The sequence below is a fragment of the Cynoglossus semilaevis genome, chromosome 5 (assembly GCF_000523025.1).
Source record: "Cynoglossus semilaevis isolate Cse_v1.0 chromosome 5, Cse_v1.0, whole genome shotgun sequence".
Taxonomy (NCBI): Eukaryota; Metazoa; Chordata; class Actinopteri; order Pleuronectiformes; family Cynoglossidae; genus Cynoglossus; species Cynoglossus semilaevis.
Genome location: NC_024311.1, coordinates 16,684,976 through 16,698,769, shown reverse-complemented (window position 1 = coordinate 16,698,769; position 13,794 = coordinate 16,684,976). Strand labels below are relative to the sequence as shown.

Here is a 13,794-nt window from a genome sequence, read left to right as displayed (position 1 = left end):
AAGAGTGTCACAATTACGAGAAGATAGTGAAGATACACAGGAAGTAAGATAGGTCAGCAGAGTGTGTGTAAGTGTCTCTCTCTCTCTCCCTCTCTCTCCCTCTCTCCCTCTCAGTCACTGCGTCTATGTTTGTGTAAAATGTAGCCTTGTTAGTCACCTCTGTTAGTCGCCTTTGGGGAGTAAATATCCTGTAATATCTGAAAGTCCAATCAATGATGTAAGGTTTCTCTAAACAATATTTAATAAAATAAACGCTCTCCATAGTGAGAGAGAGAAAGAGAGAGAGAGAGGCATCCGATGAGAATGACATTCTTAACACAGATTTTCTTTTCTTTTTTTTTTTACTTGGCAGACTGACTTTTTCTGACTCAAGTTTGAATCATTATTTAGTGTGTTAGTGTCTTATACATCCACTCGGTCAGTAAAGTCCCGTCCAGCAGAGGAAACGTGTCACTTCTCTGTTGGGTGATAATCCTCAGCCGTACTTCTCTGTGGATGTAGAAGCTCAGCAGCTTTGTGTTCTGTAAATTAGAGGATGTTTGCGTTTCTGTTCTGCCAATTCTCTGACAGTAATAGCGTTTCTTCATTTGCAAAAAATATCTTTTCATTGTGTCTGTCTCACTCAACCTTTTCCAGGGTTTTCCACTTTGTACGTTGAGCAGCCGTGGGATTATTTCTCACTTCATTGAAAAAAAAAAAAAAAAAATCTTTGAGGAAACGCTGCTGCCACATCTAACACCATTGTTAACACACACTCATTGTCTTTGAGGGCAAGTGTGTTGATGTGGGTACAATCCACGTAAAAGCAGCTATAAAAAAAAACAACAACAACAAAATCCCATAGAAAACCCACAGTGTGTGTGAAAGCTGTGTTAGAGCTTTACTAAATGTGTGTGGTTGTTTTCAGGTTAACACAAGTTCAGATGTTTGAATTGAAATGCATGACAAAAACTACTCACTTTTTACTGCAGTCGAACTAAGAGTCTGGTTTGCGTTCCTCTTCCCCTTACCTTGAAATGAGAGCAACTCTTTTGCAGAACAGCATGGTTTATTATGTTACTACAGTCAGTACTCCATGTTACTTATACCCATACAATTTTATACACATCACATTTTATGATATTAAGGCTTTTTTTCACCAGAAAAACTGTGAACAAATTGAAAAAAAAAGGTAGTAGTTGAAGGTAATAATAGAAGGAAAATGAGTACAAAAACTCTTGACATGTTTAGAATTCAAAATGTTCTGGCAGTGATTCACATTGAATCGCTTGACAATTTTTAAATGCTACAGTGACCCATGCATATTCAAAGAAGAGGGCAGGCTCAAAACTCCAGCTGTTCTTTTAATGAAACTCTGAAGCTGCCGGTTTATCATTGAAATGCTGTGATTAGCAGGTCAATGCCCCAGCAGGTCACTTTGTTAAGTGCTCATGACAGGAGAGTTCAGTGAGGAGGTCTATGCAAATGAGAGAAACCATACCATGCTTACCATACTCTTAATTTCCCTAAGGAAAAAAAAATCTATTACCTAACCTGCGAGTCACCATTAACGTACTTCACATGATTTATTTTTATTTTTTTTTAATTCAAACTTAACTTTAGTCGCTGCGGTCTTGTGCGTTTTGTATGGTTTGCATATGTGGCTGAGTGCAGCTGTGCTTCCTGTAGCAGCTCAGGCAGATGTTCCTGCATGGACTCCCCCTCCTCACACACACACACACACACACACACACCACCATGTCACCACACATGCCTCCTAAAGATCCTCATTCCATCATCTGTTGTGAAAACTCTTTTGATTTACACACCCTTGCATTGACTGTGAGCTGTTGTAACAGGATGTGAATGGAAAGTTAAAAATCTTTAGCAAATATATTTTGGTATAATGTTATTTTCTCATAATATTTTTTGTCATTAAGACTGTTGATACTGTTTTCAGTTGTACTTGGAGTTTATTTTTGAAGTTGTTGAACTCACAAGTGAGTGCAGTCAGTGGGAAATGTTTTGTAATTACTTGAACACCTTTTAGTATTTGTGAATACTGCCAATTGAATAGGCAAGTGACACCGGAAAAATAAAAATAAAAAAGGAAATCGGAATCGTTGCACCTCTACCCTGAATGCATTGTTTACAACAATAATCAATAATGTTTTGTTATGATGTCGTTTTTAGATTGTGATTTTTTTTCTTTTCCCTCAACAGCTTTAGCAGAACAGGGAGACAATTTCCCATCGTGTTTTTTCTTTCGTATTGAGAATGTGAAACTTGTTTCACAATAATGGGCTTTCATTTTCTCATGATGTGCCAGTGCAAAAATCCACCCTGGGACCAATTCCTCTGTACCACAAATCTTTATTTATGGTCTGACTCTTACTTAGACAACTTAGTTTAGACTAAAATTATCTTTTTTTATTGGTGTATTAGCTTTAGTTATATTTGAAAACACCTTTTCTTTTTTTTGTTCTTCAGATCAGTCTTTTTATGCATTTTCATATCATAAAATTCCCTGTAGTTCTGAATCAATGTCTGCTTCATATTAGTTGTGGTTTCACACCAGCACACAGGGGGCCAAATAAACAGCCTGTAAAAAAAAAACAAGACAACAATACAGCTGTAAAGATTAGTGGACTGTAAGTAATGTGTTACACATTGTTCTAGCAATAATATTTTCCAATAGACAGAGCATTGAACAGACAACATTCTGTTTTTTTTTTTTTCATGTTTGCAATTAGATCACGGTTGAATCATTATGTGTAGTTTAATTTCCCCGAGCGACGTTCATTTGGATTCGATCTTCATGTTTTGAATTTTAATATGAAGACCTACCGTATGTAGCAAATAATGAACGCATCCTTCAAGCCATGATTCAGGGTATTTGGTGAGGGTTTTATTACGTCACTCTAAGCCGGTTTTCCTTTTGATGCTTCTATCTGTGTCACCCCCTGAAAACGTAATACCCGACGCCACAATATTCAGCAGCAGCCAACTAATAACATAGACAGATATATCCCAAATATGAGGACAACCCCTGCTGCTTCCAGCTCCGCTGATCCTCCTGGTATGAAACAAATAGCTTGGAAAATTCTCTTTAATATTTTTTGACACCAAAATTATTGTGTAAATCCATGCATTTCTAACTAACATTTAACCACCACAAGAAATGTGTAAATCCATGCATTTCTACCTAACACTCATTTAACCACCACAAGAAATTGACTTTTTTCCAATATTGACTATTTTCTGATAGTAAGTAGATGAGGTTATTTATGAACTTATTTCACATTCATCACAGTTTGAATGTGAGTTTGATAGTAAGTAGATGGGGTTATTTATGAACTTATTTCACATGTAAAATTCATCACAGTTTGAATGTGAGTGATTGGTTTTTTAGTTTGATCAGTGAGAGTTTAAAAGAACATTTTTCCTCTGACTTTTTGGCTCCTCTTGACAGTAGCCGTCACCAGCTGCTACTGTAGGTTTTCATGTTAGACTGCTGAAAAACAAGAAAAAACACTGGACCAATTTAAGTGGCATGAAATGTCCTTTTATTCCTCTGAGTGATAACAACCCCCCCCCCATGGAAAACAGCTTATTTTGAACAATATCCCTTTTTTTTGTTCATCTCTTCCTCCTCACTCAGCCCACAGATGACACCATGTTATATCCCACACGACCAGACACAATACAAGCAGTTGTTACTTAGCCAAAAAAAAAAAAAATTGCACAAAAACTCTGCACAATAGTTTCAGATTGAAATATAAATATAATCACTCTACAGTGACATGTTATCAGATGAAACGTATAAAAAAAACATAGCTCAAAAACCTGTCTTTTCTGTACTTATTTAACCTGTAGTTGACTTTTAAAGATCCGTTTTCAGAATGGAATACTAAAAAATAACAGCAGCATTTCCCTTGATTTCTGGCATTAAGAGATTGGATTAGTTCATTAACACCAACGACAGGAAACTGCCTGTTTCACTGACATTTCCCTTGATTTCTGGCATTAAGAGGTTGGATTAGTTCATTAACATCAACGACAGGAAACTGTTGCCTGTTTCTCCTCTTTGTTTCAAGTCTGAAACTGGTTTGTTCTTTATTAAGTAATAAACTCTTTGTTTAGTAACTACTCTGGACCAAGTTGTTTTGATGATATTTTCAAAGCATATGTGTAATTACTGTAAACAAAGCAGTTTTTTGTAAAATTGGCAATTTAACCAAACGGATTAAAATGATGTAAATAAACCAAACTAATTGATGAGGGAAGCTCTGTGTGTGGATTCAATCACTAGTTAACTTTTTCCAAACTTTTTCTGCAACAACTCCCCTTTATAGAGAGACATTGTTGAACACAGCGTTTCCTTCTTATCTCCACTGACATGTATTCAAAACAATGTGTTAAAATTATTATTACATTTTTTAACAAATTATTGAAGAGAATAAAAAGAAAAGTTTGTCTGTTTTTCCCCACTGTGGGACAAATATTGAAAATTAAAATTAATTTGCTTCGCTGTGACCCCCTCTGCAGTAGCTCTGTGCCCCCCCTAGGGGAAGCCTACCCCCACTTTGGGAACCACTGCATTAATCTAATTCAACTAAAGAATAAATGGTTTGCCGAGAACTTCAGTTTGACAGTTACAAATATAACATTTTAAATCAATATTTGCCTACTTTGTTTTTAACGATGTACTTAATTTGCCACCGCTCTTGTCGTCTGTTCAGGGGCAGTGTGTTATCACGGTGCAGCTCAACGATGACGAGCTGGCAGCAGACGAGGAGGGCGTGGACTACTTCCTGCTGTTTGCTGGCACCACACAAAGACACCTGAGCAGTACCCAGAGGATCAGTCATGACACCCTGCAGGCAGTGTGTCCTGGTAAGGAACCCCGCCCACAAGGGATCGCTGTTTCCCTGTCAACATCCAGGAGAGCGCCACCCACAGTTGTCAACACCACCTGTTTCTACTACATCTAAAACCACTAAACAGGGAAAAATAAAATTATATGGAAAGTATAACAATTAATGCTGTACTGTATTAAAAAACACAATGAATTAAACTTGTGGTTCCATTGTGTAGCAGTTAGCACACCTGCCTTGCAAGCAGAGAGTCTTGGGTTCTATTCCCAGAGGAACCACATGTCCATCATGGCACCTGTGTCGGGAGTCAATTAAAAAATTAAAAAATAAAAATAAAGGCCAAATATTTGCTAAGAGTTACCTATACTCGGCGCACCACAGCAGTTCCACCAGCAGACCAGACTTGTGGCAGCAGAGTGTACTGCACATTACTTTGACATGAGACCAAGTTGAAAGCCGATATAGTACAGGAAGAAAGACATGGTAATAAATGAAATAGTTTTGCTCTGCCTGTCTCTCTACTTCTACTGTTACTGTGATGTTAGCATGGTTGGCTTATTGTTGTGTTCACTCCCAGGCAGCACTGGAGCAGAAGGTCCAGTGTCACCGCACATGGTAAAGAAATGGTGAAAAATAAGTCATACTGTATAGGCAATTCATATGCAGATGCTCACACAGAGAAGCCGGATGTCTACAAGGACAAAAATATTTGAAGTTAATTAGACTGCAGAAATATTTACCTTTGACAAGGGTCTGCCCTTTGGACAGGAAAAGGAAAAACAGACTTTCTTATCTTGTTTGGAGCACGACTCACTTAAAGTCTGTTTGAAGAGGGTCAAACATGAAATTAGATTTTGTTTATATTATAAAAATAAAAAAACATGTAGGTGCTTCTGTTGCTGTCCCAAGTTCAGGGATGGAGTTCCTGTTGTACAGTGTTACTCATCGTTCCCAGAAGGTGCGCCCGTGTCCTGATTTGGTGAATGAATACTCAGGAGTAGTTTATGAGTAAAAGATGTCCTTGAATGACGAGCTTTTTTTCTTCAGTGTGTTTATGACTAAAGTGTCAAGGAAACATGTATTCAATAATTCCTTTCATATGGGGAGGATTCGTCTAGATCCAGGGGTCGGGCGCTGACATTTGCTGCACTATTTAAATTGATGAAGTCTTTTATCACACTTGGCGTGTGGTAAGGAAGTAAATTAAGAGACAGTAAATAAGGATTTGTCAACATTTTCACTGCTTGCCTCTACAGTGCGATCATAACGCCTCCGAGTCCTGTGTTGACACTGGACGTGTACCGCGGCTACGGTTGTTTATTTAATTTGTTGTCAAAAAAATAAAAACTCATTTGCATTAACAGCGGGTTTTACTGATAAGAGGTGTTGTTAATTTGTCAGCCGGCTAGTTTTAATTTGTTGCCGTTGTTGAACTGAGTGTTGAATGAAGTCGTTTTACACTGGTGATTTATTTGTGTAATTTTGTGTTGCGTTTGTTTTTCTTGTCTCATTTCTTTTTGACTAGAATTGATGTTGTTATTCCTTATTAACTTATCTGAAGATTTGTTCTGTTTTATTGATGATTTCTTTGATGTGTTTATACAAAAACTGGATACAAGGAAGTGACGATACAGACACAGATCAAGACTTGTAGATCGATGATTTAGTTTCCATGGTTGCCGATTGATGACTCCTTGTTTATTGTGTGATGTGATGTTTTTTTTAATTAATTTTGTTCTTTTTGTTGTCTTGCAGCTCATGATTGCTGTGAGGAGGTGCTGGTCACGTTGTGTTCTGTCAGCAGGGACTTCAGTCTCCCTCACGTTGCTCCGCTGGCTGAGCATCGATTCAACTTTGTCCAGGATTTGGCTTTTGACATGGCCCAGTTCCTGGTAAGAAACAGGAACAAGTTATTTATAATTGTGAAGCGTTAAAAAGTCAAGACACTGAACAAACCATGGTGATATGTGAAATGAATAATATGATATATTATAATATAATATTGATATTTATTGATATACATATTTTAAAGAATAAAGTGAATGAAATAAGCTTTTCTAAATGAAACAAGGGAAATGATGACTCTCCTCTGTTAACCTGGAAATTTGTATTTGTAGGCAGTTTCTTTTGACATCGCACACTAATCTTTGTAATCGCCCTCATCACAGGTGAGCACCGCAGGCAGGGCTGATGCCCTTGATGGGGCGCTGCTATTGGATGAGTGTCAAATTCCCCTGCAGGAGTGCGAACGCCTCGATGAAAGCCTGGCGCTGGCCCTCCACCATCTTGTACTGCCTCCAGGATGGAGTTTACTGGGCAACAGACTAGACAGCAGCACTGGTGAGACTGGGGCCAGTGGGTTGAAAGTTGAAGTTTGTAAAAATGTCGAACTCCGAGCCGTGATATCGTCCAGTCATATTCACAGGACGTCAGTGAATTTCTGTCTGTTGTTCCTCCCGTCGCAGTGGCTTGAAACGCAGCGCAGTCTCTCCTCTTCTCTGTGATTGGATTAATCAGAGAGGCCAGCCTCTGTATCAGAGGATGAAACCATCGGAGGATTCATTATACACTTTAATTACAACGCCTACACCGCCAAAAGATGCTATTGCTATATAGTAATTAAACAATGTTAGGAATATATTGTTCTGGCCTGTAATTTGAAGATAATTCTGTTCAAGGATTAAGACTCTGCTGCAGCACATTCAGCAGAATGAGTTTTATACCGCAACTATAAATATTGATATCAGCTAATACACACATCAGCCCATGAGTTTGGTAGCGCTACAATTTCGAATTTATGACAAATTAAGCAGAGTTTAGCCTGTGTCATTTCGTGCAGTGCATCTCAGTGAAGAAATGTTAGGCCTTACAGCCAAAATCAAAGATTCATCAACCAAAGTTTGTTCGTTGAGACTCCAAATACGAGTAAAAATAAAATTCAAGCCTAATTTTTTGCACAATATCAAGATTTCAAAGCTAATAATTTTACTGTCTTAGATTTAACATGTCATTACATTTTACAAATTTTAGTCAAAACAGCAGGTGGCGTAGTGGTTAAGGAAGTGGACTTGGGTCTGGAAGGCTTCAGGTTTGAGTCCACCAGCTGCCAAGTTACCACAGAGGTCATATTTGGTTGTGTGCTGTGGTGTATTGTGTGCAGTGGTGCAGTGTCACAATGGCCAATAGTTCACTTTAGCTCACTTCCTTTTTCACTTTCCTATAAAGATATTTAACAAAATGAGGAAGTAAAGTAAAGTGAACTACTACGACACAGAACACCTCTGTTTCTAACCCATCACCAATGTGAACAGTGGTTCATGTTAACCCATCACCAAAGTGAACAGTGGTTCATGGCATCTAAAAGGTTAGGAGTTTGATTTCAGCTACTCTTTAAACCAAGGTGCTGCTGCTACATAATTTTTTTTTTTTTTTTGGTTAAAGAGGAGTCAACCAGTTTGGAAAATATCATCTTTGAGCTTCGGCTCATTGTGCAGAGGTTTTACCCTGACTTTTGGGAGACGTTACGGCACTTCTGTTGGCTCCTGCTGTTGCTGGAATAATATTTAATGTTTGAATGTGTTCTTGTGTGTTAACCAAACCTGAGGGATACGGTTCAAGGAGTCTCTTGTTCATTTTGTAAAGTAAATCTTTAATAAAGCGCTAGTTCCTGGTAGGAAAACCATCCTATTACATACATTTTTATATATATATGTGTATATATATGTGTATGTATATATATATATATGTGTATATATATGTGTATGTATATATATAGGACTATATATATATATATATTACCAGACGCTTGCTCTTCTGTTGCTGGCGTTGCAGTACAGCGTCCAGTGGCGATGACTGATGCGCGCTCTAACAGGCCCCTGTTTCATAATATGTCAGAGCTTCAGTTCAGGATGATCAGCTGCAGTGAACTTTGCCGAGGATGAGAAGTGCAAGTCTGCTCTTCATTTATCAGATCTGTCAGCTGATGGATTGAAGTGTACTTTTAGGTGGAGGTGACGCTGGTTTGTCTCGCCCTGGTCATACTGCCGTCCCTGATGGCACTGCAGTCACCCATTTAGTGTCTTAGGAAAAAAACAGTGCATGAAATAAAAAGTAGGTAATTACTAGTAAAAATTAGTTTTAGAAATGCAAAACTCTTACTATTGTCTTATGATAACAATATAATACAACATGTATTAATTACTTAATGTAATCAAAAATGAATGGGAAATTATCTTTCTTCATTTATGGATTTGTAATTGTAATTTCTGTCTGATTTGACCAGGTAGTTCATAAGTGTAAAGATTTATCTGGGCTGAACTCCTCATCTCCTGCCTTAGTTCAAGTTGCCTGGATATTTTATACGGATCTAAATAAAGTATTTGCTGGGCTGAACTCCTCATCTCCTGCCTTGTTTCCTGGATTTTTTAAGAGTATCTAAATAAAGTATTTTGTTTTGGAGTCCTTCACTAAAAGAATCAATTTTGAAAGTCGGAACTTCCCTGAAAAAACAAAAAACAAAACAAAACGTGATTGTTTTGTGAAACAGAGGAGAGAAAAATGATCTGTTTACAGACAGCGACAAATTAAAATGACATTGTGACAGAATCTAATTTTCAGGATAAATATTTCTGAAGAGATGCTGAAGGAAGAAATCTGCATTCGGCAGCACCTCTGACCTTTAGTCAAAAAAAAAAAAAGAATTCAAATTATTTTTGTTTCTTTACTGTAAATGTAAGTGGACTGAATAAACTAAGAAAAAGACGATGCCTGACTGATGATCCTGTTGGCTAACCTACTTACACCCTGGTCCTCTTTACAAGAGACAACCTCGAGTTTTATCAGTCTGTAAATGTGTAAAGATCAGTGGTGGACAGGGTCACCATGGATTCTGTCTCTCTATAATTGAGCAGCACTGTGCCGTTGCCAAGTTCCAGTGACGGTATGTTGTGTAATGTATCACAAGGTACTCAGACAGTTTTACTCTTTTGACTTTTGCTGCTCTGCTCCTCGTTTGCTGTTGTCTCTCTTCTGTACGGGGGCTTTTAATTTCTCCCTCCCCTTTTCGCAGACCTCACCCCTCAAGAGACACTGCTGCACTTCTCAGCTCGTCGAGGTCTCTTTCGTGTCACACACTTCTTGCTCAAGCAGCCCGGGGCGAAGGAGGCCCTGACACTGGCCAACAGGCAGGGCCACACGCCATCCACCATCGCAGCTTCATGTGGACACGAGCATCTGTACCAGCTCCTCAACACGTAAGTATCACACGTGTTTAGTTTCACCAGAGAACATGAGTGATGTTCAGTGCTCAAGTTTTCAGAATTATGTCCTGTGTACGTATTGTTGCCGTGGTTTCAAATTCAGCGATAAACAGGAATTTGTTACATTTAGGAATGTTGATTTTTCATGATTAATTGTCATTAACAAACAGCTACGTTGTAATTAATCAGATTCAAACTATAATAAGGAAGTAAACTACTTTGTTGTGTTAACATTTTATATCTTGAAAAAAAAGGAAACCAGCTTTTAGATGCCTGCTGTTTTTGTTCCCAGGAGCAGGAGTTGTAGGTTGAACCAGCTCAGAGTCAGTGAACGTTGCCCTTGTCTGTGTACAAACAGACTAATGTCAACATCACAGAGAGTAGATGCCAGGGTTTCTCCAGGACCTCTGAGGCACAACTGGCAGAATCCCATCATTCACTAATACCTTTGCCCACCGACCATGTCCCTTAGAACTCTTAGATTTACATGATGTGGAACGAAGATCAGAGTCTTCTAAGATGGCTTTGAGCTGCTCCTCCTTGAGGAGATTTGACCAAAAAAGAAAAAAAGGTTTTCTTGAAGACATCCTTTTTTGTCTTGCCTGCCTGGTAGAACAAAGCTGTGTCAGAAAACACCTTAAGATCTGGTTTTGTACCTGGTGAGGAACACGATGATGTTCACATGACTTCAAAAGTTTATGATGCTTATCTTTTATGAAAAGATTTAAAGTGGCAGGAAGATAATATTCTTGTTTTCTCTCTGATTATTAGGAAGAAATGTTAACCAATTGTCCCCTAGCACTTAGAAATCCACGCAGTACTAAAATATTTTGAAGTATTTTGGGTATGGCATATTAGAAAAGCAAAAGGCAAAATAGGATTGAGCCTTTGACTGTTGCCACGATGGAACAACGCTGGAAAAACACCACCACAAAACCACGTTACATTACAGCTGTTGGTGCTGTTAGATGGTTGTTGGTGAAATTAAAGAGTTGTGTGCAGCCAGTATTGTTCCAGTGGAGCCTGATTGATGGACACACGTCTATTTTCAACACCCAGACGTTTGCGTGTCATTTTGTTGTGTTGTTACACAAGCAGACATTAGTCTCTCTCTCTCTCCTCTACAGTGAGTGTGTTTGTTTTTCTCTTTGGTGTTAAATGTAAATAATGTCTCTGACTGACTGGTGGGACCGATTCCTACATTCTTAAAGTACAGGGTGGGGGAAACAGGCTGCTCTTTGGTAAATGAACTGAGAAACAGTTTCAAGTGGAAATAGACTCTCGTGTTTATGTCTTCTGCGCACTTCACTTATCTGCTGCGGAATAGTTTCCATTTTATTCAAAATGAAGATGCCACAAACTGAGGCGCAGCCACCAGCTAAGCGATCTCGCCACACTTGCCAGGCGTGCATTCAAGCTGTTTTTACAACTCGCAGCCTTTTCTTTATACGTCGATAATTACGTTTGCCTCATGAGAAGTGAAGTCACTCCTAGCCCGGTCGGTGACCTCAGCTCTCAGGCCTCGTAGCTAAAGCAATCCACCCAGGATTGTGCAAACATATCTGCCCGACAGGGAGGTGTCCTTCCTTCACAGCTTTATCTTCACCAACAAAAACACTGCAGATACTTTTACCTTCTACAACAAGTACTTGCAGCAGGGGAAGTTTTCCTGACTGGCTTATCAAATAGGAGTGGTCTCTCACACACGGTGTACCAAAGGGGAAGTTGTTTCAGTCCTCTTTTTTTTTTAAATGTCAGTATCTGGATTATTTCAACATTTACATGCTACATCACTGCCTGACTGTATTATGTGATGGTTGAAGCTGACCCGCTCAAAACCAGTGCTTTTTCCACTGTTCTAAGTGATGTCTTTGTAACAGGGATGACCCAGTGGGAGAGGCGTACACTCAGAACATCCACCCAGTCTCTTCAGACGCCCGGGTAGTTTGCCACCTACCGAGATTAAACACACACTCCCTGACGCTGAGAACACACCCTGGGCGTGAGGTTCCCACCCTCCAGGAAGGTGTGGAGCAATTACTGCACCACATCCATGCCAAGGTGAGTCAAATCACCCTTCCTTATCCTGTCGTCTCCCTCACGTCGACCAGGAGCTGTGCTACTGCATTTTTGTATTTTTTCTTTTTTTTCTGTCTCCTCTCCCTTTTTTAACCTTCAAACTTAGTTTGTATAACCAGTGGAACATCTTATGCAATCACTGTGTTGGTGTGTGATAAAAACTGGGGAGCAGGACTGATGGTCTCTCCCAGGGAAAACATTTATATATCTCTCCTTTTATATTCTGCAGGGAGTTTCTGGGCTGGAGCTTCGGTTTGATCGTCTGCACACAGCTGCTGAATGTTGTGATGCTGTAGAGACAGAGATAACCTGCGTGGAGGAACTACAGCAGCCTGCTGGCGCATGCAAGTGTTTGGATATAATAACTGGAGACAGCTGTGCTCAAAACTGCCTGGTGGCAGGCAGCAATACTGATTTAGGATGTGGTGAGACAGAGAGTGCGGAGAACGACTCCAGTTTACCTGTGAGCGTTCCAAAATCAGAAGTACGCCCAAAAGAGGTTGGCCTTTTTTTCTCCTTGAGGGAACAGGTATGTTTAAGTTCAGAGGAAACGGATGGAACACTCGAGGAGCAGCTCCTGGTTTTCACTCAGGATTTGAGTGTCTGTCACACCAGTGAAGGACCACAGGTTGAGGCAGAAAGGGCAAACCTCACTCTGGGAGTCGTACCACCAACTGTCTGCGGTAAACAGGCAGAGGAAACTGATAGAGAGGCTGTGATCTGGGAAGTGCAGGAGGCCATAAAGGGAGAGGGAAGATCTGAACAGGAAGAAAAGCTTAGCACAGCCGGGAGGAGGGAGGAGGAGGAGGAGGAGGAGGAGGAGGAGTCCAACTCAGAGTCAACAGAATTAATAACACCCAGTGTACAACAGAAAGCTGTAGTCATGGGGCAGTCCTCATCGTTAGAGGGTTTAGAGCAGTCCGAAAACTCTGACTCTGAGATCAAGGATTGTTCCCAGGAAGGTGGGAGAGTTAAGAAAGACGAGATGAAACTCTGCGAAGAACTTTGTGATGGACTCTCTTTACATGAGAATGAGGGGTTAACAGACCCTGTGTCAGCCTCAGGGGACCCTTCCCACCCACCGATGACAGACTGCGGTGATGTAATAGAGCGGCCTGAAGCTGCTTTTTCATGTCTCCTGATAGAAGGACTCCTGGAGGGGGAACCTCCACCAGACACCAGCAGCCTGGAACAAAACCAGGAAACAGCTGGTAGGGATTATTTGACGGATGGCTCAAGAAGTACATTCTGATTGTACTGGAACAGCGAATGGTAAAGAACTAGATGTTCATGACTTAAGTGTTGAAGACTCTACTCTACCGGTGGCTGACGTCGACAGCACAGCTGGTTCTAGTAATGCTGGTAGAAACTCTGTAGAAACCACAGTTGATGATCTTGAAGCCGATTTTAAGCCATCAGCTTCGATGATGCCCAACTTCAGCTACAGGTGTTCAGATTCAGATCAGTGCCTGATCCCCGGCCACTCGAGTGATGAGGATGCCAGTTTCAAATCACTTGGAAGCTCGACGACAGAAATATTCCATCCTACCGAAGACAGTGTCAGAGCGGAGGAGCAGGATGTGATTCATCCTGAGGTTGGA

At 40.0% G+C, this 13,794-nt stretch overlaps 1 protein-coding gene across 1 annotated transcript in view; it reads left to right on the top strand.

The window, feature by feature from the left end:
- Window positions 1-13,445, top strand: part of LOC112487063 (A-kinase anchor protein 13) — a 22,893-nt gene extending 9,448 nt beyond the window's left edge. The window contains exons 3-8 of the mRNA XM_025055878.1: window positions 4,722-4,875; window positions 6,612-6,748; window positions 7,025-7,196; window positions 9,925-10,108; window positions 11,995-12,175; window positions 12,423-13,445. Coding sequence (XP_024911646.1) covers window positions 4,722-4,875; window positions 6,612-6,748; window positions 7,025-7,196; window positions 9,925-10,108; window positions 11,995-12,175; window positions 12,423-13,445 — 1,851 coding nt within the window. The remainder of the gene's footprint in view (window positions 1-4,721; window positions 4,876-6,611; window positions 6,749-7,024; window positions 7,197-9,924; window positions 10,109-11,994; window positions 12,176-12,422) is intronic.
- The last annotated feature ends 349 nt before the right edge of the window (window positions 13,446-13,794 follow it).